This window comes from Balaenoptera musculus, chromosome 8, assembly GCF_009873245.2.
Source record: "Balaenoptera musculus isolate JJ_BM4_2016_0621 chromosome 8, mBalMus1.pri.v3, whole genome shotgun sequence".
Classification (NCBI taxonomy): Eukaryota; Metazoa; Chordata; class Mammalia; order Artiodactyla; family Balaenopteridae; genus Balaenoptera; species Balaenoptera musculus.
The window spans coordinates 63907949-63932497 of NC_045792.1; the positions used below are offsets into that span (position 1 = coordinate 63907949).

At 51.6% G+C, this 24549-nt stretch overlaps 1 protein-coding gene across 8 annotated transcripts in view; it reads left to right on the plus strand.

Moving 5' to 3' along the window:
- Positions 1-21006, plus strand: part of AMPD3 (adenosine monophosphate deaminase 3) — a 43593-nt gene extending 22587 nt beyond the window's left edge. For 6 of the 8 annotated variants that reach the window (XM_036860134.1, XM_036860133.1, XM_036860131.1 and 3 more), the window contains exons 5-15: positions 605-824; positions 3036-3165; positions 7311-7505; positions 9332-9463; positions 9999-10162; positions 10880-11006; positions 13695-13858; positions 14892-15012; positions 16131-16304; positions 17916-18026; positions 19113-21006. In XM_036860134.1, the coding sequence (XP_036716029.1) occupies positions 605-824; positions 3036-3165; positions 7311-7505; positions 9332-9463; positions 9999-10162; positions 10880-11006; positions 13695-13858; positions 14892-15012; positions 16131-16304; positions 17916-18026; positions 19113-19289 (1715 nt within the window). In that variant the 3' untranslated portion in view covers positions 19290-21006. Of the gene's footprint in view, positions 1-604; positions 825-3035; positions 3166-7310; positions 7506-9331; positions 9464-9998; positions 10163-10879; positions 11007-13694; positions 13859-14891; positions 15013-16130; positions 16427-17915; positions 18027-19112 lie in introns of those variants that run through there. The other 2 variants (XR_005020880.1, XR_005020881.1) reach the window with 2 other exon arrangements.
- Positions 21007-24549: the final 3543 nt, after the last annotated feature.

Consider the following 24549-nt stretch of genomic DNA (forward strand, 5'->3'; position numbering starts at 1 on the left):
TTGCTCCAAGTCGTAGCTGGGAAATAGCCAAGAGGCATTTTCTGGCTCCTGTGGGCTAACAGCCCACAGCCGTGGGGACAGACAGCTCTGTCTCTGGGGGAGACGCGTTCCCTATTCTGTGCTTATTTGCGGAGGGGATGGCTTCTCCATCTAGCCCCGTAGCCTCCCCGGGCTCAGGAAGATGTGGACGGGCACCGGGCAGTGCCAGGTTCTGTCTGTTCTCTTATTAGGAGAAGACACAGCTGCCCTTTTTCATAAGCCTCGTGTCCCTGAAGTACCCAGGAGACTGAAGCTCATTTCAGTTAAAACAGTAAAGGGCCAGCCGTGTGTCAGGGCCCGTTCTAGGGAATGGAGATACAGCAGTGAACAAAATGAACATATGCTACCCAAGATAAAGAAGAGAAATTATTTTACATAGTGGCAAGTGCGGAGGAGACAAAATAAAGCAGGGAAGTGGGGGGGGGATCTGAGATGTCGGGGGCGACGGGAGTGGTTAGGTTTTAGATCAGACTACCAGGGCAGGCCTCGGTGGGAACGTGACTTTTGGGCCCCTGTGAGCCCTGACGTGAAGGGCACTTGGCCGTCACTCAGTCCTGTTTTGCAGACTTCCACCCTCCCCCGCTGCCCCAGGAGGACCCTTACTGCCTGGATGATGCTCCCTGCAACCTGGGCTTCCTGGTCCGCATGCAGGGGGGCGTCCTCTACGTGTACGACAACACGAAGATGCTGGAGCGCCGGGAGCCCCACAGCCTGCCCTACCCGGACCTGGAGACCTACACGGTGGACATGAGCCACATCCTGGCTCTCATCACCCACGGCCCCACGTAAGCCCCCCGAGTCTGCCTCTCTTTGCAGGGGTGCTCTCCTGTAGGAAGGGACCGGGAGAGGCCTCTTGCTCTGGGCTTCCCCTCAGCTAAACCACCCCAGAAAGACAGTGGTTTCCCCTTTCCCCAGTGCTTTGTGGGTTTCTGCCACAATCTTCCTTCACAGGCTGGCATATTCTTTTTTTTTTTAATTAATTAATTAATTTATTTTTGGGTGTGTTGGGTCTTCGTTTCTGTGCCAGGGCTTTCTCTAGTTGTGGCAAGCGGGGGCCACTCTTCATCGCGGTGCGCGAGCCTCTCACTATCGCGGCCTCTCTTGTTGCGGAGCACAGGCTCCAGACGCGCAGGCTCAGTAATTGTGGCTCACGGACCCAGTTGCTCCGCGGCAGGCATGTGGGATCCTCCCTGACCAGGGCTCGAACCCGTGTCCCCTGCACTGGCAGGCAGATTCTCAACCACTGTGCCACCAGGGAAGCCCCTGGCATATTCTTAAAGTTGCTACTACCTGTCCCTTCTGCACGCGCAGGTGTGGGGCATCTGCTTGCCGGTGGCCACCTGTGCGCCTTAAAATGGTGGTCACTCCTCCCCACAGGCGGGACGGCAGCCTTGCAGAGAGTTACCAGCCTAGGGCGTTACTGTAGATGGGGGAGTGATGAAGACTGTTGCTTCCTGTGTTGGTTTTTCTGTGTTTCTGGAGGGGAGGGTGCAGGGAGCCTGGGAACTTAGAGCCACGACCCCCGTGATGCTTGTAGGCTTGGCTCGAGCTAACCTGGCAGGGAGCTGTCTTCCTGAATTTGGGCCCTCGCTTCTTGGTGAGCACTTAAGCGAATCGGCAGTGGAGGCTCAGCCTGCCGGGGCCCTGAGCCCCTCTGAGAGCGGCTGTGCTGTGAATACCCAGCCAGGACTGGGGGTCCGGGGGAGGGTGAGGAAGCTGGTCACAGCTGAGGGACTTATCTCTTGCCCTGCCTTTTGGGGTTTGCTGGGAATGGGGTGATGCCAGTGTCCAAGGCGGGAGGGTGGGCCCTGAAGGGATGGACAGAGTGGGTCTTGGTCCTCGGTGATCTGAGGGCAGACGTAAGAGCTGGGAGGGGAAAGGGTAGTTCCCGGGAGCTTGCCTCAGCCAATGTGAGCAGGAGCTTCGAGGGGAAGCCTTGGGGATGGGACTGCTCCCCATGTGTGTGAGCAGTGGCTGTCCTGTCCGGGAGGCTGCCAGGCCGAGTCCCGCTGGGGAAGGGACTGGGTGAGGTGGCCTTGGGAATCCCATCTGACCCAGACTCTCCTGTGCTTGGCTCTGGGGCTCATCCAGCTGACAGGTGATGGTGCTGGTGCGGGGCTGGCAGTTGCTCTTCATGAACGTCTCAGTGACTGGGTGCCAAAGGAGCTGTGTGTGTTTGGGAGCCACAGGGAAGCAGGGTGGCCTGGCTTGTGGTTGAAGGTTCCACGTGGCTGTGGACACAGGCACCTGGCAGTTGGCTGAGAATAGTGAGTGCTCCCACCCGCAGTGGCCTTTGCCAGCCCGTGGGGACATCAGCCCTTGCAGAGATTTCTGTCCTGGTAACAACACCCCTACATTTCTAGTCTGCCCACGATGCAGAGCATCCTTCCCTCATCCTGAAGCCTCAGAGCTGAGAAGTCTTCAGGTCTCAGGGTTTGGGGGATGTCATTTGGTCACAGGGTGGTTCTCTGCAGCCAAGGTGGGCAGGTCACGCCTTAGGGTTTGACTGTATTATCAATCTTTTGGGCAGAGGTGAAACTCCTTTCAAGGAGTGAAAGGTGGCTGAGGATAGATGGGAGGAAGGAAAGACGGAAGGGCTGAAGGAGGGAGATTTTCCTTGAGTGTCCACTCTGCTGAGTTGGACCCTTCGCACACATAAGCCAGTTTAACCCTCGCTTCAGTCTTGGGCATTGCTGGCTCCATATCTGTTCATGAGAGACAGCAGCTTGGGATGAATTGCCTAAGCCTGTAAGGCTAGAAGTTAAGGAACCCGTGTGAGGTTGCAGAGTCAGCTCTCTACTGCCCCCATCGACTCACATGGCTGTGGTTCCACACTTCAGCTGGGTCTGCAGAAAGCGGGCCCCTCCCTATCCCTCCCTGCTCCGTCCTGACCTTCCCCCCGGGGGTCAGTGCCCGCAGACACTGGAGGTCTCCAAACTGGAGAGCTTGCTGTGCCTTCTCCTCAACTGTGGTTTCTCCCCCTTCCCAATCTGCAGGAAAACATATTGTCACCGGCGACTGAACTTTCTGGAATCCAAGTTCAGCCTTCACGAGATGCTAAATGAAATGGCCGAGTTCAAAGAGTTGAAGAGCAACCCTCACCGGGACTTCTATAACGTGAGAAAGGTGCGTTAGCGGGCCGGTGTTCAGAGCCGGTGCCCTAGCCCGTCCGGGCTCGGCCTCCCGTGTAGCCCTCCTATGTACAGAGGGAAGACTGGCCAGTTGCCTTCCGTGCGGCAGGCCACACCTCAGATGGTACTTGGTATGACATGGTGGAAACCTTTGTCCATGTTGTGTATCTGTTGGAACGTGCCCTCCTCCTTGAGAAATAGGGCATGGCCTATTAATTGGTTATAAGAGTGGAGACCAGCCTACTTTTACAGTAGAGAACGTATTAAATTTATCATGGATTGAAAAAAGCTATTAAGACCTCTTTGGACTTGGGAGTTTGTGGCTCTGCTTCCTTCTGGATGGGGCGTATTGAAGGAAGAGCATCCGACGTGCTCCCCTCTCTGGCCTTCCCCCAGAGTGGGGAGCTCAGGGCCCGCAGCCTGCAGGGGCCGCAGTCGGGGCCGACGTGCAGGTTAAGTGATCACGGCCTTCCGCTTTGTCATTTTATTCCGTGTGACTAATATACAGCGAGCATGGGATCAGTGCCAAGCGTGGGGCCTTTGATGCCTAATGAGAGTCACTTCCTGTCCACAAGCAGTTCCCAGCCTGTTACTGTTAGTGTGATAGGTGTGTGACCGGGGTGTCTTTCAGGGAGAGGCCAGGACTGAGCTGACTTTGAGTAGGAGTTTGCCAGGCAGAGGGCAGGGCAGGGGGTGGAAGTGATGGCACAGCAGGTAGAGGGAGCTGTGGCTACAAGCAGCAGGAGGGGGAGAGCGGCCTGAGACGGGAGGGAGCGCGAGGGTGCTGGCACAACTGCAAGGGGTGCAGTGTGGCTGGAGCTCAGGGGTGGGGGCAGAGGCTCGTGGCGGGCTGTGGGGAGTGAGCCTGCAGGTGTGGGTGAGGTTCTGGATCACGCAAGGGCCCACGGGTTTGTCAGGGGCAGCAGGGAGGCAGGCGGGGACGTGGCGGTGCTCTGGGACAGAAGGGTGGGGTAAGGCTATGCCTGGAGGAGGGGTGGCCACATCTGAACTGAGTCACGGCGGGGTTGTCTTCGCCACAGGGGCCTCTGTCCCAGTGCCCACCCCCTCCCTGGGGTCAGCTTTGATAAGGGAGGGTAGGCCAGAGGAGGTTGTGTCTCCTCTGGGGAGCCCAGCTCAGGCCTCCCTGACCCCCTGCCTGGGAGCACTCAGCAGTACTACATGGAAGGCCTTCTCCAGCGAGGCCCCGAGATCACCTCTGCTAAGCCGCATCCCACGTGGATGCGATCAAGAGCCTTCAGAGTGCAAGTTAGGCTTCTGCTCCTGGGCTCTGAGGCTCGTGGAAGAGTCTCGGGGATTTCCAGGCGGAGGTGGAAGGATGTGTGTTTGACACCACCTCCGTGGCATAGTCACCTTCAAGCACCATCTGTTTCTTCCCTGTGACCCTCAGGTGCTCAGACAGCTGGGTGCCTCAGACATTAGGTCAGCTCCTCTCTGCCCTGCCCGAAGGAACACTGCAACGCCCAGATGGGTGTCCAAGAAAACTCCTTGCCCAGCCCTGCGCAGCCCTGCCCTCTGCCCACGTGCACGCTCTGGGCCTGACTGCTTCCTGCTGCCTGCGCCCGACTGCACCGGCTCCGACACTGTCTGCTTCTAAGGCGGGGCCCCAGTGGGTGTTTGCGCTGTCTGGCCACCACGAGGGCGAGGGTCCTAGGGGGCAGGGGGCGAAGGGGCTGTGGTTACATACCAGAGCCCGTCCTCGCGTTCCCTGTCAGTCTGGGGGTTCATGTGCTCTCTGGACAGAGATGGCCTTGAGCCCCGTGCTGTGACACAGTGGGCTGTTCTCTGGCACCACAGCTATCCATAAACACAGGTCCAGGTCAGGCTGTGCCTGCCCCTCCCTGCCTCCTGAGTGCTGGCTGCTTCATCTTACCCTGGAAGCCTGTGCCAGGGGAGGAGAGCTGACTTTCTGAAGTTCAGGATGGGCTGGGAGGTGGCCTCCATACTTCCGAGTGGCTGTCAGTGTCATGGGGGCAGGCCAGGGTCCTGCTCTGAGGCAGGAACCGCGCCTGGCTGTGGGTCATTGTGGGTGGTACTTGTGAAATTACCTGCAGCATCACATCAGATCATGGGTCATGGCACCATGAGGCCAAACCAGCAGGACTGTGTAACTGAGATGACTCGTTTCTGCTCAGAGCTGATAATGAGGGACTGAGTGTGTTTGCTGCTTGGGAGTTGGGTAAGATTAGGCCTTAACCACTTCGGTCTAAGTGTCATAGCAGGGATAGCAGATAGGTTTCATCTTCTGTGCCAAACTTGACCAACCGGGAGCGGCTACCTGAGGCTACTCCTGAAGCTTAGTGAAGAGTGCTGTAATTGATTACTGATGTTTGCCACGGGTGCGGAAATAGTCAGCGTTGGCTTAGGGGCCAGGTATTGGCCAGCCCTGTTTAGAAACTCTACTGTTTGTTTAGACCCAGATCTTAGATGAAAGCAAGGAATGCTCTTGGATCTTCTGGTGAATTGAAAATGCTGACCTCCAATGACAGGCTCTTTTACTTGTTCCTAAAAGAATCACCTTGGTAATTTTGAAGTTTCGATCAGATGCTTCCTGGATTACCCAGTTGTTTTCCTCCCTCATCTAGTGACTCCTGGGCATGAGGACAGGCTGCACTCCCTGCAGTGTGTCATTGGTATGCTAGAGGACAGCAAGAAAGCCCAGAATGTGCTAAGTCATGCTGAGGTAGTTGAGCCCAGCTGTGTCCAGATGAGATAACTCCGGCTGACCTTCGCTTGTGTGTCCCGCATGAGCCCAGCCCATCCGTGTTGTGCCTGAGCCTGTGTACTGCGCTTTGGATGACGTTTTAACTTTTGGTGCTTCCTTTCTCTGATGCCTAGTGTTCTGTCTTTCTGGTAGGAGTGGCAGGATTAAGGGCAGGAAGGGCCCTGATGAGTGAGTGATGTTGGTCAGTGATATGGGCTGGCTGATTAAAAAGCTCACAGAGGTTCAATGGATCGGATGTCTGGTTTGGCATGATTGGAGTTGCCTGGCCAGCTGTGGACAGCATTCTTTGGCCTGAGGTCAGCCGCCTCCTCACCCCAGCCCTGGCAGAGTGCCCGGTCGGCTGCAGCAGGGACTGCAGAGTGTGGGCTGGCAGCTGGCAGCACGCTGGTCAGTGAGGCTGCTGCCACCCTCCTGGGGGAACCTCCCTCAGGCCCCTTGGGCTCATGCAAGGGGGCCAGGATGTTCACTGTGACTTCAGGCCATCCCTCAGCTTAGCCAGGGCTCTGTTTCTTTAGGGCTAGTGGCTGAGGGGAATGCTCTGAGGGTTCCAGCGAGGTCAATGGCAAGTGTGGGATTTTGTGGGGCATTAGGTGGGTCCTCAGGTTTCTATGAGGTTGCGGGTATCATCGAAACTATTGGAACCTCCCACACCTGTTCATTGGTCCATTCATCCATCCATTGATTCAACATCATACCAGGCTCTGGGGTAGGCGCTGGAGGCTTAGATGCATCAGACATGGTCCCTGTCCTTGAGGACTGAGCTCCCAGTCTAGTGATGAAGTAGACAGAAAATTATTAGATCAGATTGGAGGACATAAACAGTGATGGGAGTGTCTGTGCTAGAGTCCCAGGTTGGGCAAGGGAAAAAATGACCCGTTGTGCTTGGGGGATCAGGACAGGCTGCCACGTGGAGGAAGTCGTGGGAAATTTCCAGGTGGATGGATCGGTGGGAAGGAGGCAAGGCATGCCAGGCTGAGGACACGCGGTGTGGAATAGCATGGCACCTCGGGCACCTGTAAGTGGGGTGTCCTGGCTGGAGCAGAGAGCAGGGCAGTGGCAAGGTGAGACTTAAGGCTTGAAGTAAGCCTTGAATCCCAGGCTAAGGAGCTTGGGCTTTATCTTGAACACTTGGGGGCCACTGATGATTGGTTAACAGGGATAGTGGCTGGATCTGACCTACATTTAAAAAAGATCTCTTGATGCTGTAAGGAGGGGGACTGGGCAGCAAGGCTAGACGGAGGAAGACCAGTTCCAAAGTCTACAGGAGAAATGGGGCGGGGGATCTGGTGTCAGTGCAGGTGCTGAGGTTCTGCGCTCCACACCGAAGCCTGGATGTCCTGGCTCTTGTTGCCAGGGGAGGCGGCCCAGCTCACATGCTGGGGGCCACTGTGTTGCAGGTGGACACGCACATCCACGCGGCTGCCTGCATGAACCAGAAGCACCTGCTGCGCTTCATCAAGCATACGTACCAGACGGAGCCCGACAGGACGGTTGCCGAGAAGTGGGGCCGGAAGATCACCCTGCGGCAGGTGTTCGACAGCCTGCATATGGACCCGTACGACCTCACTGTGGACTCGCTGGATGTCCATGCGGTGAGTGAGCTCGGCCGCAGGGCCTCGTGCAGTCCTGGTGGGGGGGACTCAGCCCCCTGGAAAGGAGCCAGGATTGGGCTTGGAGAGAGGCTGGCTGTGTAGGCATCTCTTTCTCTTCTAGCCGTGGGTGATACGGAACAGGGTTCTTGGCCTTTCCGATCAATAGAAATTGACTAGAGGCTAGACAAGAAATTTAGGCAAGGCTTTATTGGGGACCCTGCTGCAGCAGGGGGGAGCGAGAACAAACAGGTTCCCTTGCTTGCTCGCTCCCTGAGCGGGGGGTGAGCTTGTACCTTATATGGGGTAAGGGTAGGGATGTGTCCCAGGGTCGGGCGGGAGGGGTGGCTTGGGTGTTTTGCCCACCCCTCTGGTGGTGTTGAGTGCAGGGGCATGCTCAGTACCCTGCTTTTGCTTCCAACACCCTGTTTTTGCTCCAGGCTCTTCAGAAGTGGCAGTTGGGTTTTTTGGTCTCTTTGTATCTTTTGTCCATAATTTGCCCCAACTGTGCATGCACACAGTTAGTTTTAGTCCCATATAGTTTCTTTGCATTTTGCTGCTTGAGGAGATGTTTGTCCAGGTGCAAGTACTGTAGCACTGCAGCAAAGAGTCCCAGGTCCCAGCCTGTCTCATGGGGACTGTGAGAGGTAGTTTGTCCTCAGAGAGTAACAGGGCTGGGAGCAGCCCTGGGACAGGGGAAAAGAGTGTGTCACTTGGTCAGATAGGTCCCTGTTCTAATTCCACTTAGGAGTTGTGTGCCCTTAAGCAACTCATTTAAGCTTTTATTTCCTTGCTTATAAAATGGTGACTGCCACGTGCCTTATTGACATTACAAAGTTATTAAAATACTAACTGATGTTGCAGCTGCTATAGAAAACAGTATGGCAGTTCCTCAGAAAGTTAAATATAGAATTACCATATATTCCAGCAATTCCACTCCTAGGTATGTACCCAAAAGCATTGAAAGCAGGGACTAAAACTGTTACTTGCACATTAATGCTTACAGCAGCATTATTCACAGTGGCCAAAAGGTGGAAGCAAACCAAGTGTCCATCAACAGATGAATGGATAAATAAAATGCACACACACACACTGGAATATTATTCAGCCCTAAAAAGGAATAAAGTACTGATATCTGCTACATCCATGGATGAACCTTGAAAACATTATGATAAGTCAAAGAAGCCAGACACAAAAGGACAAATACTGTATGATTCCACTTGTATGAGGCATCTAGAATAGGCAAACTCATAGAGACAGAAAGGAGAATGGTGGTTAACCAGGGTCTGGGGGAGCTACTGTTTAGTGGGTACAGAGTTTCAGTTTTACAAGATGAAAAGAGTTATGGGGGTGGATGGTGGTGATAGTTGCATGGCAACGTGAATGTATTTTATACCACTGAACTGTATACTTAAAAATGGTTAAGAAGGTAAATTTTGTGTTATGTACATTTCACCACAATAAAAAAATCTTAAACCAGACACCGAATGAGGCAATGTGGAGAAAGTGCTTTATGAAGTCTAAACAGTAACAGGACACACGTTATTACTGATGGTTCAGTATTTTCGGCTCACTCAGCCAGCCCTGCTCCTGGAGGCATGAGGCCCTTGATCCTCCTTTACAGAGGGCCTCGCAAAAGGACCCCCGTGCTGGCTGAGTGAGGATGCATGATCCTGGCCCTGGGACTTTCCAAGCTTTCATGCAAGAACTGACACAGAAGGTATCTTTCAGTGTGGCTCACAGAGGCCACCTTGTAAAGGCCTGGAGGGGTCATGTGTCTGGTGGCTGTAGAACAGCGTGGTGATCTGGCTGGTGTCTCTTCTTTCCAGGGCCGGCAGACGTTCCACCGCTTTGACAAGTTCAACTCCAAATACAACCCTGTGGGGGCCAGTGAGCTCCGAGACCTGTATTTGAAAACTGAAAACTACCTGGGAGGAGAGTACTTTGCTCGGATGGTCAAGGTGAGTGAGCCCTGGACCTCTCCAAGCCCTCCTCGGATTCCTGACAGCATCTGCATTCATGGGGTGGGGGCCCCGCAGGGCCTCCTGTCCTCTTCCCCTTCGTGAATCCCCGTCCATCCACCGTCCAGCTCAGGCGAGGTGCAGGTGCCTGGGTGCCAAGTGCCGTGGTCCTGGCCGCTGACTCCCGAGTGCGCAGGCTGTGCTGTGTGTGGACTGTGCTGACTGCAGGCAAGAGGAGGAGGAGGGTGTCCACCGCTGGCCCAACTCTCGGCATCCAGGCTTGCTGCCCTGTGTGTTTGCAGCCTGCACTGGGTAGAGGTTAGCCCCATTTGGAGATGCTTCTGCTGTCTGGCCTGGTCATGCGTGTGACTGTGCAGGTCCAAGGCCTTCTTCCCTAGGAAGGTGGAGTGAGTGCTGACGTGGCAGCAAGGGGATGTAGATCAGGCCTTCTGAGCCCAGGAGCAGGTGGCTGAGGGAGCTGCAGGATCTAGCAGCTGGGGTGCTCTGGGCTGACCTGAGCTCTTCTTGGTGCCAGGAGGTGGCCCAGGAGCTGGAGGAGAGCAAGTACCAGTACTCAGAGCCACGGCTCTCCATCTACGGCTGCAGTCCTAAGGAGTGGCCCAACCTGGCCCGCTGGTTCATCCAGCACAAGGTCTACTCACCCAACATGCGCTGGATCATCCAGGTGCCCCGGATCTAGTAAGTGAGGCGGCTGCTGTCTACCTGTGTCCTCTGGGGTCGCCAACCTGTCCGATAGGAGCTGCTGAGTCTGTGCTACTGAGGGATAGGGCCTGTTCCAGTGCCAGCCTAGGCCTCTCTGCCCCAGGGATTTTCCTACAGGGCGGGGTGGTTGGCAAAGACTTCCCTGTGACACTTCAACTCTGTTCTTTGAAGAACATACATGTGCAAAGGCCTGGTGGGAACTACTGCCCATCTTCTTGTCACTGCGGTTTGAGGATGGGCTATCCTTTTGGGTGAGGCCCAGGGTCTGAATGACCTGATGGGGGCCTACACTGCAGGCCCTCTCCCTGGATATGACTCAGACCACCACTGTCCTCTCCAGTCTGGCCAATGTGGCCCCTGGATGGGCCTGGGACACGTGGTTTAGGGGAACTGAGCTGAGGGGAGAGAGTTGGATCAGCCTGAATCCCAGCGCCCCACTCCCAGCTTGGCCTCTGGGAGAAAGCTCTCTGATGGGTATGGGTAGGTTTTGAGTGTGCCACCAATGCCTAGTGTTGCAGAACTTGGCGAGGAGGGGAGGATCTGTATTGGAGCCCTACCTCTGACTCTACCCTGGGTGTTTAAATGGGGATCTGTGCTGCCTGAGGGAAGGGACGGAGGCGGGGGGGCTGGTCTCTGATGGGCCAAGGGGGCTGTTGGGTCCACCTTAATCAGCAAGTCTCCGCTTTCCCCCAGTGACATATTTAGGTCAAAGAAGCTGCTGCCAAGCTTTGGGAAGATGCTGGAGAACATCTTCCTGCCCCTCTTTGAGGCCACCATTAATCCTCAGGATCACCGAGAGCTTCACCTCTTCCTCAGATATGTAAGTGTGGGTGGCGCCCAGGCAATGTACCCAGTGAGGGAGGGAGGAGAGGATTCCGGGGGGTTGGGTCAGCCTTCCCTTCTAAGATCCTGTCACTGGTGTGCCCCAGGCATGAGGTGGCCAGCCCAAGAAGCTGAATTTCTAGAATAATGAACTTGCTTCTCTGGGGTGGCCCTGCGGGCATGGGTGGGGTGCTGGGAAGGCAGCCGTGAGGCAGAAAGACTGAGGAGTTAGTTCCTGACCAGGTGGGGCTGGAAGGACTGGCCTCTGTCCCAGCTGTAGCCTCAGGTCGTTACAAATGCAGACATTTCAGGCTCCTGCTTTTGCTTAGAAACCAATGGTCCTCCCACCTTGTTTGGTTAAGTATACAAGCCCCACAAAATATATTTATCTGGTTAGTTGTGGGAGAGGGTGAGAAGGGTGGAAGAGAGACTTAACCAGAAAGGGCATCAGCGGGGCAGGAGCTGGTCCCGCCCCCTGGGTGCCCAGAATAGAGTTGGCTGCAGACGGTGAGAAGCAAGTTCAGTGCCTGGTAGAGTTTATGGGGATGGTTTCCGACAGTGAGGGAGGTGGGGAAGATACCAGAGGGCTGGGGGTGGGGGAGAGAGGGGTGACTGAGTGAGTGTGAGTGTGTGAGTGTGTGTGTGTGAGTGTGTGTGTGTGTGTGTGTGTGTGTAGTAGGGGTTGGGGGAGTTGGGGGGTTGCCCAAGAAAGTTTGAAGGGGCTGAGGGACGGCACTGAATTTATGTCTTAGACAAACACCATGCAGGCTGTTGTGTGAAGAAAGGCCTGGAACAGAAGGAGCTGGAGGTGGGGGGCAAGGGGGCAAGGTGAGAGTCAGGGGGCCTGCTCCAGCAGTGGAGACGTGCGGGGGGCTTGAACCAGCAGTCACAGCTCACACTGATTATTCGCTCCCTGCTCCGGTGATCCACGCCATGACGTGATCTTGCTTCAGCCTCACGATTGCCCCACTTTACCTCATTTTGTAGGAGTTAATAGTAAGCAGCATGATTATGTGTTGCTGTGTGTTAGACACTGCGGATTATCTCACTTAATCCTCACAACAGTCCTGTGAAGCTACTAGCTCCGATTTACACATGAGGAAATGAAAACTGAGAGATCAGAGCTAAAAAGGGGCAGAAGTGGAATTCGTACCCAGGGCCCTGGCCCGGGTGTGGTCATCCCCACATTAAGGAAAGTGAGGCGTATACAGACGGCGGGCGGGGCCCCTGGGCGGCGTGGTGGGCACGGGTGGAGAATGGATGGGGCCTGGGCACACCCTGAAGGTGAGCAAGGGGAAAGAGTCAAGGGGGGCCTCCCGGCGCCTGGCTTTGCTGGGGAGCAGACGGTGTGCCTTTCAGAGGACACTGCCAACTATGGGGGCACAGCAGGCTTGGGGAGGAGGAGGTGGGGTTTGGACATGTTTTGTGCTTGAGGCTATGGGAGGCCCAGTTTGGGGCCCTGCATTAGCAGAGCCCAGGAGAGGGGCTGACATTGCCCCCGTGCTGGGCCCCCAGAGTTCAGGTGCAGCATGGAGCTAGTGAGCGCAGAGCAGAGCGGAACTCGAGGTCCGCCCCGGCACCCAGACCTGTCCAGGCCGTGCTGAGAGCTGCAGTGGGACCCTGTCATTTCCTTTGACACATAATGACTGTGACAGGGAAGATTCTGCCAAGACCCTGGTGGTCCCTTGCTCCTCTGGGCCCCTACTGCCATTTCGGAACAGGCAGACTCAGCCGGTCCTTCAGGGGCCCCTTCCCAAAGCACAGCTGTGGCTGAGTGACAGGAGCAAAACTGCCCTGCATGCTGGCTGAGAGCTGGGTCCTCGCAGGTACATCCTCTGTCAGGGCCTGACCTCTGGGAGCAGGTGACGGGAAGCCTGTGACTTGGGTGGGGCCCTGGAGGCGTAGTGTGGGCCCCAGCTGAGGTGTAAGTGCAGTGGGAGGATGGGCATCTCCTGAGCTGCTCTGACCCTGCTCGGGGGGCAGTCCCCAAGAGCCATGGCTCAGCCTGCCAAGGGGCCCTCTTGGATGGCGCACGCCTTGGCCTGTTTGAGAGGCTTCCCAGCTGGCCACACCTGGGACATCGTGGCCACTCTAGGGCATCCTCCACCTACAGCCCCAAACGGTGCAGACCCTGAGCCCATTTAGGCTCAGAGCTGGTCGTCTCACGTGGGAAAGCTCCTTAACTGGCCCTGCTTTACTGTCAGCCAAGCCCTCCCTCACAGGGTCACTTGAGTATTAAGTTAGCTGGTGTGTGGTAGGTGCTTCAAGCAGGGCCTGACATACAGTAGGTGCAGGGGAAATGCCTGGTCCCTTCCCCCTCACAGCTGTTGTCACTGATGCCGATGGCACAGCCGAAGGATGGGAGGTGAGTATAGCTGCCTCACCGTTCACCTGGCCTGGCCTGAGTTTCCCTTCACTGTTGCCACCACACAGGGGCTTGGCGCTCTCCAGACTGACTTCCGGGGTACCTCTGGAAGCCCCGGAGGGACAGACTGGGGCACTGCGCCCACTCCCTATCCCTGGGAAGAATGTGGCTCAGGCAGGCCATGGAGTCCCCAGCTGAGGTTTCACACCTGAGAGGCCTGGGCTCCAACGCCTTTAGCAGGCTCACTTCAGCTGCACATATACCAAGGCCTTTGGCAGCTCGTCTGGCCTGGCTTGATGCAGGACCCCTCCTCCTGCCCAGGTGACGGGGTTTGACAGCGTGGATGATGAGTCCAAGCACAGCGATCACATGTTCTCAGACAAGAGCCCCAGCCCGGACGTCTGGACCAGCGAGCAGAACCCGCCCTACAGCTACTACCTGTACTACATGTATGCCAACATCATGGTGCTCAACAACCTCCGCAGGTGGGTGAACTGGCCCCTGTGCACACCTCAAACCAGGGGGTGCTCCTGAGCTCGCCTCACAGGGCACGTACCCACAGGGCTACACACACATGCCGGCATGCCTGCTGCAACAGACACGATCACACATACAAGGCAGCCAGACCCCATGCCTGGACACACGTCCATACACACACTCACCAACACCTACACGTGTGCATGTCTGTCCCTGATATGATAGAGACACAGGACCTGCTGACACACGTTCACTAACCTCCACACCAATGGTGTTCACACGTGCGTCTATCCATTCAGCGAATCACAGTACCTGCCATGTGAAGGCACCGTCCTGGGCACGGGACACATAATAGGGAACAAAACAGATTGCATCCACGCGCTCACGGAGCTTCCATCCGGTGGTCTCACGCCCAGGCTCCCCACAGCGCACACACGGAGGTGAGGCCCACGAGGCAGGACACTGAGCCGGTCCCTGCCCACACGTCTAGCGTCCTCCCACCCCTGCTGGGCCACGGGGCCTCAGAGCTCAGCCTCAGCCAGCGCTAGTTTGTGGGTGTGGAAGTTTTGAGTGGGACCATGATTGAAAGGAGACAGCCAGGGTTGGGGTCCTGGGCTGAGCTCTCCGAGGCAGGGGCTCTAGTTCTAGCTCTGCTGTTGCCCTGCTCAGTGGCTTCTGACATCTGACGCCGTCTGGGTTTACCCCCTTTTTATAACAAAGAGGCTGGACTCCAGTTTCTCATGGGCTTTCCTGCTCTGAAGGTCTATGAATCTGGGCTACCAGGCCCTGGGGAAGGGGAGGAGAGGATGGAGGGCTAGGCCCTCTCTGTTCCCGGAGATGATGTCTCTTGGTTCTGAGGAGCTCTGGGCCTGGGCCTCAGCACCTGGGGAGAGGTTTCCAGGGTGCCCTGCCTCAGCTGTGCGGACCCTGCCATGGGGGACTGTCTCCCCTGGAGTGGGCCCTGAGCTAGCAGTGCAGGCCCATGGGGCCCGGGGCAGGTGGACCAGGGGTTCTTTCTCACCACAAGCCTCATGTCTGCAGGGAACGGGGCCTGAGCACGTTCCTGTTCCGGCCTCACTGCGGGGAGGCTGGCTCCATCACTCACCTGGTATCTGCTTTCCTGACTGCCGACAACATTTCCCATGGGCTGCTCCTCAAGAAGGTAACCGGGCCCCTGACAGATGGCTGCCCTGCAGTGACAGTCCGCCCGGGGCTGCCCTGGGGAGGAGTGGGACCACCTGGGCTCCTGCCTGCGCCCTGGGAGGCTCTGGCCAGCGATGCAGGAAGGCCGGGCCTTTTTCTGGGCTGTGCCGTCTGTAGTCTCTTGTTTTCATATTTAATTATGAAAAAATATAGCCAAATACATCATAATTTAGATTTTCAAAAAAATGGAGAAATGGAAAAATATCCTTATTGCTATCACTTTAATAGAAACAGCATTATTAGCTTTTTAGTATTTCCAATTCCCATCTTTTCCCAGAACATATTTCTAATATGCTTATTATCATAAAGAACACAGAGTCCCTTAACTTTTCATCACAAGCGTTTTTCTGCGCTGCTCATTCTAAAGGCTGCTGAAAGGACAGCCGCCACTCGGTTGGGCTGTGACTGATTCAGCCAGGCTCCAGCTGTTGCACAGAATCCACCCAACTTTTTGCTCGTGTAAATCATGCTACCATGAACTCTATGCATTGTCTTCTCCGTATTTTGACTCACTTCCATAGGAAGGATATTTGTTCAAACTCCTCTCCTTCCCTGGTCCTGGGGAGGTCGAACCGTGTTTCACGTTTCTGTGTGGGGCGGGTGCTACATCAGAGAACCACTCTAGCCTGGTCAGGTCCGCCCCTTCCCACCTCCGAGGAGCTGCAGTGTTTACAGTCTCAACCTGAATGTTTGTGGTCAGAGCGCAAAGCAACAAAAGTGGGGCATCTCCAGGACTGACCTATTGGGGTCAGCTCCTGGGGGAGGGCAGCTGAGGACGTAGCTTGGGGTCAGCCCGGGGCCTTGCAGGTGCCCTTCCTGCAGTGAGCTGTGCCTCCAGTCTGGAGCCAAGAGGGAGCGCTTAGTGGGCAGGAGAGCAGTCCCAGGGAGGGATGGGCCCCGATGCAGTAGTGAGGTAAACGTGGAGGGTGGGCCTGGGGGTCCTGGCCTTGTGGAGCTCGGGGTGACTGGGGGCTCCCACAGACACTGCCCGGACCCCTGGTTTCCCCTGGTGAATGCTTCCCCCATCCCTCCCTCCCCTCGCTGGCTCGTTTCCTGAGTTTGGTGGTTCTTTTGCAGAGTCCGGTGTTGCAGTATCTCTACTACCTTGCTCAGATCCCCATTGCCATGTCTCCTCTTAGCAACAACAGTCTGTTCCTCGAATATTCTAAAAACCCTCTGAGGGAATTCCTGCATAAGGGACTGCATATTTCTCTCTCCACCGATGACCCCATGCAGTTCCACTACACGAAGGTGAGGACTTTAGGGGAAGATGAGGACTGTAGGTCCTCCCACTGCCGGCACCTGAGCACACGGCTCAGCTCTGCCTTCGGGGTGGCATTGGTGGCCCACTGAAGACAAGAGGTGACTTTCTGGTGAGGGAAGTGCTCCTTCCAGGAGCCCTTGGGCTTCTTGAATCTTTGAGGATTTTTCTTTGCCTTTCATTTTCCGTCTTTGATATTCACTAGTTCTGTGATGTTGGTAGAGCTACTTACTTGACCTCTCTGTATTTTATCCCTCTTCATGTGTAAAATAGGGATAAAATTGTCCCTATGTCCACCTCTACCTTATTGTAAGGATTCATTAAGATAATGAATCAGTGTCTAATATAGTGTCTGCGTACAGCATGTATTAAAGATGTTAGCTACCGTTTTTGTTACCACTATTATTACTAGCACACTGTGGATCTCTGGGAAACTGAAGAGGAAGGGAAAGGCGATGCCATGCATGGGGACCAGTCACTGGTGTACCAGCACGTTTGGGTGGTACTGATAAGACCAGCCACGGATTAGTAAAAATAGAGGTGCCTGGGTCTTCTAGGACAGGCTCCAAGCTCCAAGCTTCTGGTCTCAGGACCCCTTTATATTCTGAAGAACTGAGGCCCTCAGAGAGCTGTGGTTGACATGCCTTGTATCTAGTGATACTTAACTGTGTGAAATTGAAAAATACTAACTCATGTAAAATAACACTAATCAATCATTAAATGTTAACAAAATTAGCAACTTTTATGAGAAATAACCATATTTCTGCAAACTACAATAACAAAATACTGAGAATGGCGAGAATGGCATTTTGAAAATCTCTTTAATGTCTAGTTTAATAGAGGACAGCTGGATTCTCATCTCTGCTTCTGCAGTCAATCTGCTGTGATAAATTACTTTTATCAAAGTGTATGAAGAAAATCTTGCCTCACAAAATGCATAGTTGGAAAAGGGAGGACCTTCCAGAGGCCTTGGGGACCCTCAGTAATGCTGGGACCATGTTTTCAGAACCACTGCTCTACAATACAGAGGCAATGATGTGGCAAAGAGATGATGGAAGGGCTTGTGATAAATGTCAGACATTTCACATCCCAGAGGACAAAGCGTAAGCACAGCTCAAACCCAAATGCTTCTGGGCTAACACTCACTACTGATCCTTGATCACTTCTCATTCCTATTTAATGTTCCATCTCTGTTCTTTACTCAGATTAACTTTTATTTTGGACGATTTTAAGAAAATGTGTTAAATACAAAGCAAGACTATAGAGTGGGTACTAAAAGTGTGCACAACAGGGAGACAGGCACAGGAGAGCAGGCTGGCATCCCCAGTCATGGGCACAGGGCTTGGAACATGTGTTGGTCAACAGATAAATCTGTAGGTGTTCTTTGATATATCTGTCTTTGGTAACCTGAGCTTTCACACAAAAAAGATCTCCGGAGTTTGTAATTTAAGGGTGGGGGGGATGTTGTTTGATTATTCAGGTGCCAGTCCTTAAAGAAAAATGTAATCTGCAATGTCAGTCTGATGTTTCTAGCTTGGGAAATATGTGAAGCATTGAAATGGATAGTCTCCCATCTAACCATTTACTTTGGGGGAATCTAGGAAGCACTTATGGAAGAATACGCAATTGCAGCTCAAGTGTGGAAGCTGAGCACGTGTGACCTGTGTGAGATCGCCAGGAACAGCGTGCTGCAGAGCGGCCTCTCGCATCAGGTACGCCGTGTGATGGCACCACCCCGTCCCTCCTGTCCTTTCAACACACATGTACATCGGATGCCTGCTGTGTGCCAGGCACTTTCTTGGCCCTGGGACTGGGGATGAACAGAACAAGCAGGGTCTCTGTCACACTGAAAACTCATATTCTAGGGGAGAATGCTGTGGAGACTCCTGAATTTTCATGGCTGCTCTGTCACCTTTTTCAGACCTCTGCTCAAATGTCACCTCCTCAGAGAGGCCTTCCCTGATTACCCACTCTACAATAGCCACACACTTGTCCTCATTCTCCATCATAACATTACTATATGACATTGCCATATGTAGTCATGTGTTTTTCTGTCTTGCCTTCTAGAATGTAAATTCAGCATTATATCCCTGGGGCCTAGAATAGACCCTGGCACATAGTGGGCACTCAATACTTCTTGAATAGATGAATAGTACCTAGATTGAATAGAAAACTCTAGGGATGGGACCCAGACATCAGTAATTTAAAAAAATTTTTTTATAGCTCCCTAGGTGATTCTGACATGGAGCCAGGGTTGAGAACCATTGCTCTAGATGGTGTCTTAGGTCCCTGGGTACCTCCGCTGGGTGGTGTCACTGGTACAGGGAGAGGGCTGCATCTTGCTGCTCTTGTTGGATGCTGATGCAGACAAGAGTTAAGGCTCAAGATTCATTTTGTGGGGACTTGATTCCTTGGACTGGCTGTCCCCAGACACACCTGTGTGCTCTTGTCAGCTCTCGGGAGAGCCTTGCTAGAGTCTTCACGCCTTCACCTTGCTAGAGTCTTCACGCCTTCACCTTGCCTTCTTCATTGCCAGCAGCTCTTGTAGTTCTTGCCTTTCTGATCAAGGAAAGCACAGTTGGAAATGAAGGGGATGAATGTGGTTGTCAGGGTGACAACCTCGAGGAGAGGGAGGCCAGGAGGAATTTTGTAAGAGCTCTGTGGGGAAAGATGTCTTGATGGAGGACCTGCTTTGGAGGACTAGCCTGATTTGGTGTGGTTAATGTCAGAGCCGCCATGTGGATATAGAAAGTGATTCTAAGGTATATTGTTTCATTTGTATTTCTCTTGGTCCACAGGAAAAGCAAAAATTTCTGGGACAAAATTATTATAAAGAGGGACCTGAAGGAAATGATATTCGAAAGACAAATGTTGCTCAGATCCGGATGGCGTTCCGATATGAGACCTTATGCAATGAGCTCAGCTTCCTGTCTGACGCCATGAAATCAGAAGAGATCACAGCCCTGACCAAGTAGACCAAGTAGTCGAGTACTGGACATGCATTTTAACTTTCTGGTTTAATTTCAAATCTGCTGTGATTAACAGTGTTCAAGATACCAAACTATCCTCCAAGGAGAGGATACCTGTGAAGAACTTTCAAACTAGTGATTTTTGGTTGCACTGTTCACTTTAAGGTCTAACATGCCCACTTCTGTTAATAGTTTTGAGTAATAGATGGTGAATCCTCCTTGGGGATCTGGGAGCTGGACACTTGTCTGTACTCATTCCTAATTTTCCAAATGTTTCTCTTGAAAGTGCTAATGCTTGCATTGTTGGGGCCAGGATCTTACATGGTCCAATGCCCACTGTGCATATATGAGGGCTGTGTGGTTTTCTGCCACGGTCCTCTCTGTAGGCCCTGCAGACTAGTTGGTATTTGTTTATTTCAGTCTCTGATGGGCTGGCTGCCTTAAAATCTATTTCAAAGCTCCCTTTCATAAAGGAGCTACTTTGAGAGAATTAGAAAACTTCCTTTGTTGCGTTGTTTTTTTTTTTTTTTAATGAGTTTTAAAAACTTTTATTTAGCCTTCCTCCCTTTCTATTTAGGAAACCAAATATTCACATCACAACCATCACTCCTATTTTGGGTCTTGGTTTCCTCATCTGAAAGGTGAGAGTTTGCACTAGATGAGTGGTTTTCAAGTGGTGTTCTGTGAGTTCTCCTCCTGGACCACTTCAAGGCAGGGGTGGGCAGGGGGGAGTGAGGTTCTGGGGTGCTGCTTTTACTTCTTCAAGGTGACTCTGCTTTCATCAGTTTTACATTGGGACTTCTGTGTATTTACATTTGAACTAAGGACTTTGAAAAGCACAGGACTAGATGACCTCTGTTCCTTTTGGCTTTAATATTCTATGATTGTAGCCCAATTATCATTTTACTTATGAAGAGTTAGGGCCACAGAAGTAAAGTTTGCTTAAGGTCACACAGCTCTAATAAGTAATAGGACTAGAACTAGGTTTCCCTAATCCTAATCCAGTCCTTTCCCCACTATTCCATCAGACCTCACAAATTTAGATTTTTTTTGTCACTGTAACCTGGTGCATTTTTTTTTCCCCCCACGGTGAAATCTCACCTTTACCTAATATGCAGACTTCTTCAGAAGATGTAAGTGGTCCCTGGGGCCAGGTAGAAAGCATTTTTAAAGACTAGTCTGAATTTAAGCTTTACCAATGTATTCTTCATCTGTGTTACTAGTGCCTGGTACATAGTAGGTGCTCAATAAATGTATATTAAATAAATGAATGAATTTCCTCTTTTGGCAACTTTTTAGGATGTGTGCTTCTGGTACTCACCAAGCTGCTCAAGGACTTTCCTGTCTATCTCTGTGGGCAAATGCAGACTACAGGAAGCCCTTCTGAATTATTACAGTTAGAAGAACCCTATTTTTGCCTGTGAAAATGCTTACCTGACTTTAGATTGTCTTGTCCTGTTACTTTATAATGCTTATCACCTCCACTGGTCAACTTAGTACAGAACAATAAATGTAGTCTTTTTACTAGGCAGACATGTGCTATCTTACAGCTAATCATGAAATTGAATGAAAACCGAGTATTTGTGTTAGGCATTCACTATTTTTTGAAAAGTCATTTGTATACTTTTGCCCTAACATAGCAAGTATTGTACAGTTTTTCATTGTCATTTTATCTGTATCAAGTATTTGTTTTTATTATTAAATAAAGTCTGTTAGGACTGTGGCTCAATAGTTTTAAACTATTTAAGGCATATCTTTAAGTTTTTAAGAAAGATGGGCATCATGAAAAGCTATCAATAATAACTACTAATTTATCTTTTTACTAAGGTTCAGATATGGATGACATTCACTAGGAAAACTCAGAAATTTTGAACTGAAGCTTGCAAAGTAAGCTTTACAAAGCAAAACCCAGAAGGTAAAACTTTGCTTTTTTTCTCTAACTTCTGCTGTAACAGTTCATGCCAAAGTCTCACATGGTCATTTCCTTTTCCTTGGATATAACTTCAGTCTGTTCAGCCAACACCTGTTGGATTTTACCTGTCCTGCAAACTTTTCAGATACCTTTTTCTATAGCACTGTGCACTGTTATTACATCATTGTACCTAATTGGCCTTTTTGGGTGGATCTCTACTTTCTTTTGTGATCACAGTTGGACTCAAAACCAATTGTATACTAGCCCACATTTCTAAAAGAATGGTTTTTGAGGCATGTTATCCCTTGCTTACTCTAAAAGGGTCAAGTTCACATTATATGTTACTTCAAACTGCATTGTTGAAATGATCAATATTATTGTTCTTTGCCTCATAAAAACCAATCAAGCTCCTGGGCTGGTATTTACCAAGGCCTGTCCTGGGCCTTTACTTTCTCTTACCTTGGATAAAGCTGAGTTGAAAGCACATCCCTGTGGCTTTCTCTTTACTTGTTTGGGTGCTGTGTTGGTGAAACAATATTGACCTTTCTCTGGGTTTGCAGATACAACTGAAGGTGATATGTTGGTAATATACCTAGGTATTCTCTACCTGAACTACGACTGTTATAAAGAACAAGTATAGAGGGGGTGGAGTCAAGATGGTGGCAGGGAAGGACGCGGAGCTCATGTCTCCCCACAACTAGGGTGCCCGCTGGACACTGGTAGGGGACCTCGATGCCTAAGGAGACAGGAAGAACCCCCGAGCGACCGGGTAGGACGAGGGGGCAGTGAGGGGGAAGGAGAAGCGGAGGCTGGACAGGACCAATGCACCTGAGGGGTAGTTGGGAGAGGGGAGGGGTTTCCACGCCTGGAGGGACCCTCGGGGCTTGGAGGATCAAGGGGGAGCATGCCTAGTGTCTCCCTTGACCAACTGGGACCCAGGAAGCCTGCTGGGCTCCTAGGCCGGGTCCCCCGCCCTCCAAGGCCTCTTCCGGGCTGCATCGGTCCTAGGGGCATAGGAGGGAGGCAGGGAGATGAGGAGACGTGGGCGGGAGGGGCCCTCTGGGATGGGAGGATCAGGGGAGGCATGGTGGGCATTTCCCCCTGACCCACTTGGGGCCTGAGAAGCGTGCTGGGCTCCCAGGCCTGGTCCTCCATTCACCAGGGCCCCCTCCAGCCTTGTGGGTCCTGGGGCATAGGAGGGAAGGAGCGGGGAGGAGGAGAGAGGCCAATGGGGAGGGGCCCTGTGGGATCGGAGGACTGGGAGGATGTGCCTAGTGTTTACCCCACCCACTCAGGCCCAGTGAGCCTGCTGGGGTCCTGGACCTGTTCCTCCACCCTCCAGGGCTGGGGCCCCTCCTGCTGCATTGAGCCTAAGCCCCCCTCCATTCCCCCACCCCCAGGGCCTCTTCCTGCCCTGTGGGTCCTAAGCATAGGCCCTGCCTACCACCTAAACACCACCCCTGCCTAAGCCCCGCCCCCCACAGCCAAGGCCTTTTCAAGCTTTTTTTTTTCTCCTCTGTTTTTTACTATCGTGGTTTTGTTTTACCATCCGGGTGTTGTTTCATCTATATTTTTATTTTTTATTCTTTCTAACATGTCTGTCAGTTTTCTAATCTAATTTTACTTTTTACACTTTGTTATCGTTCTGCTCCTTCTTTTTTTTGCTGCCCCATGCAGCTAGTGTCTTGGTTCATGAGCCAGGGGCTGGGCCAGAGCTCCTGTGGTGGGAGCTCCGAGTCCAAACCACTGGACTGACAGAATATTCCCAGACCCCAGGGAATATTCATCGGAGTGAGGTCCTCATTTCGGCACCAAGACCCAGCTCTACCCAACAGCCTACAAACTCCAGTGCTGGAAGCCACAGGCGAAACAACCAGTAAAACAGGAACACAATCCCAGCCATCCAAAAAAAAAAAAAGAAAGAAAATGAGACAACAAAAAAATATATTACAGATGAAGGAGCAAGGTGAAAACCTACAAGACCAAATAAATGAAGAGGAAATAGGCAATCTACCTGAAAAAGAATTCAGAGATATGATAGTAAAGATGATCCAGAATCTCAGAAACAAAATGGAGGCATGGATTGAGAAAATATAAGAAATGTTTAACAAAGATCTATAAGAACCAAAGAACAAATGAACAGAGATGAACAACAAAATAACTGAAATGAAAAATAGACTAGAAGGAATCAATAACAGAATAACTGAGGGAGAAGAACGAATAAGTGAGCTGGAAGACAGAATGGTGGAAATAACTGCCAAGGAGCAGAATAAAGAAAAAAGAATGAAAAGAATTGAAGGCAATCTCAGAGACCTCTCGGACAACACTAAATGCACAAACATTTGAAGTATAGGGGTCCCAGAAGAAGAGAAAAAGAAGGGTCTGAGAAAATATTTGAAGAGATTATAGTGGAAAACTTCCCTAACATGGGAAAGGAAATAGTCATCCAAGTCCAGGAAGTGCAGAGAGTCCCATACAGGATAAACCCTAGGAGAAACACACCAAGACACATATTAATCAAACTTTCAAAAATTAAATTCATGAAATAAAAAATTTGAAAAAAAATTAAATTCATGAAAAAATATTAAGAGCAGCAAGGGAAAAACAAAAAATAACATACAAAGGAATCCCCATAAGGTTATCAGCTGTTTTTTCAGCAGAAACACTGCAGGCCAAAAGGGAGTGGAAGGATATACTTAAAGTGATGAAAGAGAAACACCTACAACCAAGATTAATCTACCCAGCAAGGATCTCATTCAGATTCGATGGAGAAATCAAAAGCTTTTTCAGACAAGCAAAAGCTAAGAGAATTCAGCACCACCAAACCAGCTTTACAACAAATGCTAAAGGAACTTCTCCTGGCGGGAAACACAAGAGAAGAAAAAAACCCACAAAAACAAACCCAAAACAATTAAAATGGTAATAGGAATATACATCTCGATAATAACCTTGAATGCAAATGGATTAAATGCCCCAACCAAAAGACACAGACTGGCTGAATGGATACAAAAACAAGACCCACAAGACTTGCTGTCTACAAGAGACCCACTTCAGACCTAGGGATACATACAGACTGAAAGTGAAGGGATGGAAAAAGATATTCCATGCAAGTGGAAATCAAAAGAAAGCTGGAGTAGCAATACTTGTATCAGGTAAAATAGACTTTAAAATAAAGACTGTTGCAAGAGATAAGGACACTACATAATGATCAAGGGATCAATCCAAGAAAAAAATATAACAATTATAAATATTTATGCACCCAACACAGGAGTACCTCAATACATAAGGCAAATGCTAAAACAACCATAAAAGGGGAAATCGACAGTAACACAATAACAGTAGGGGACTTTAACA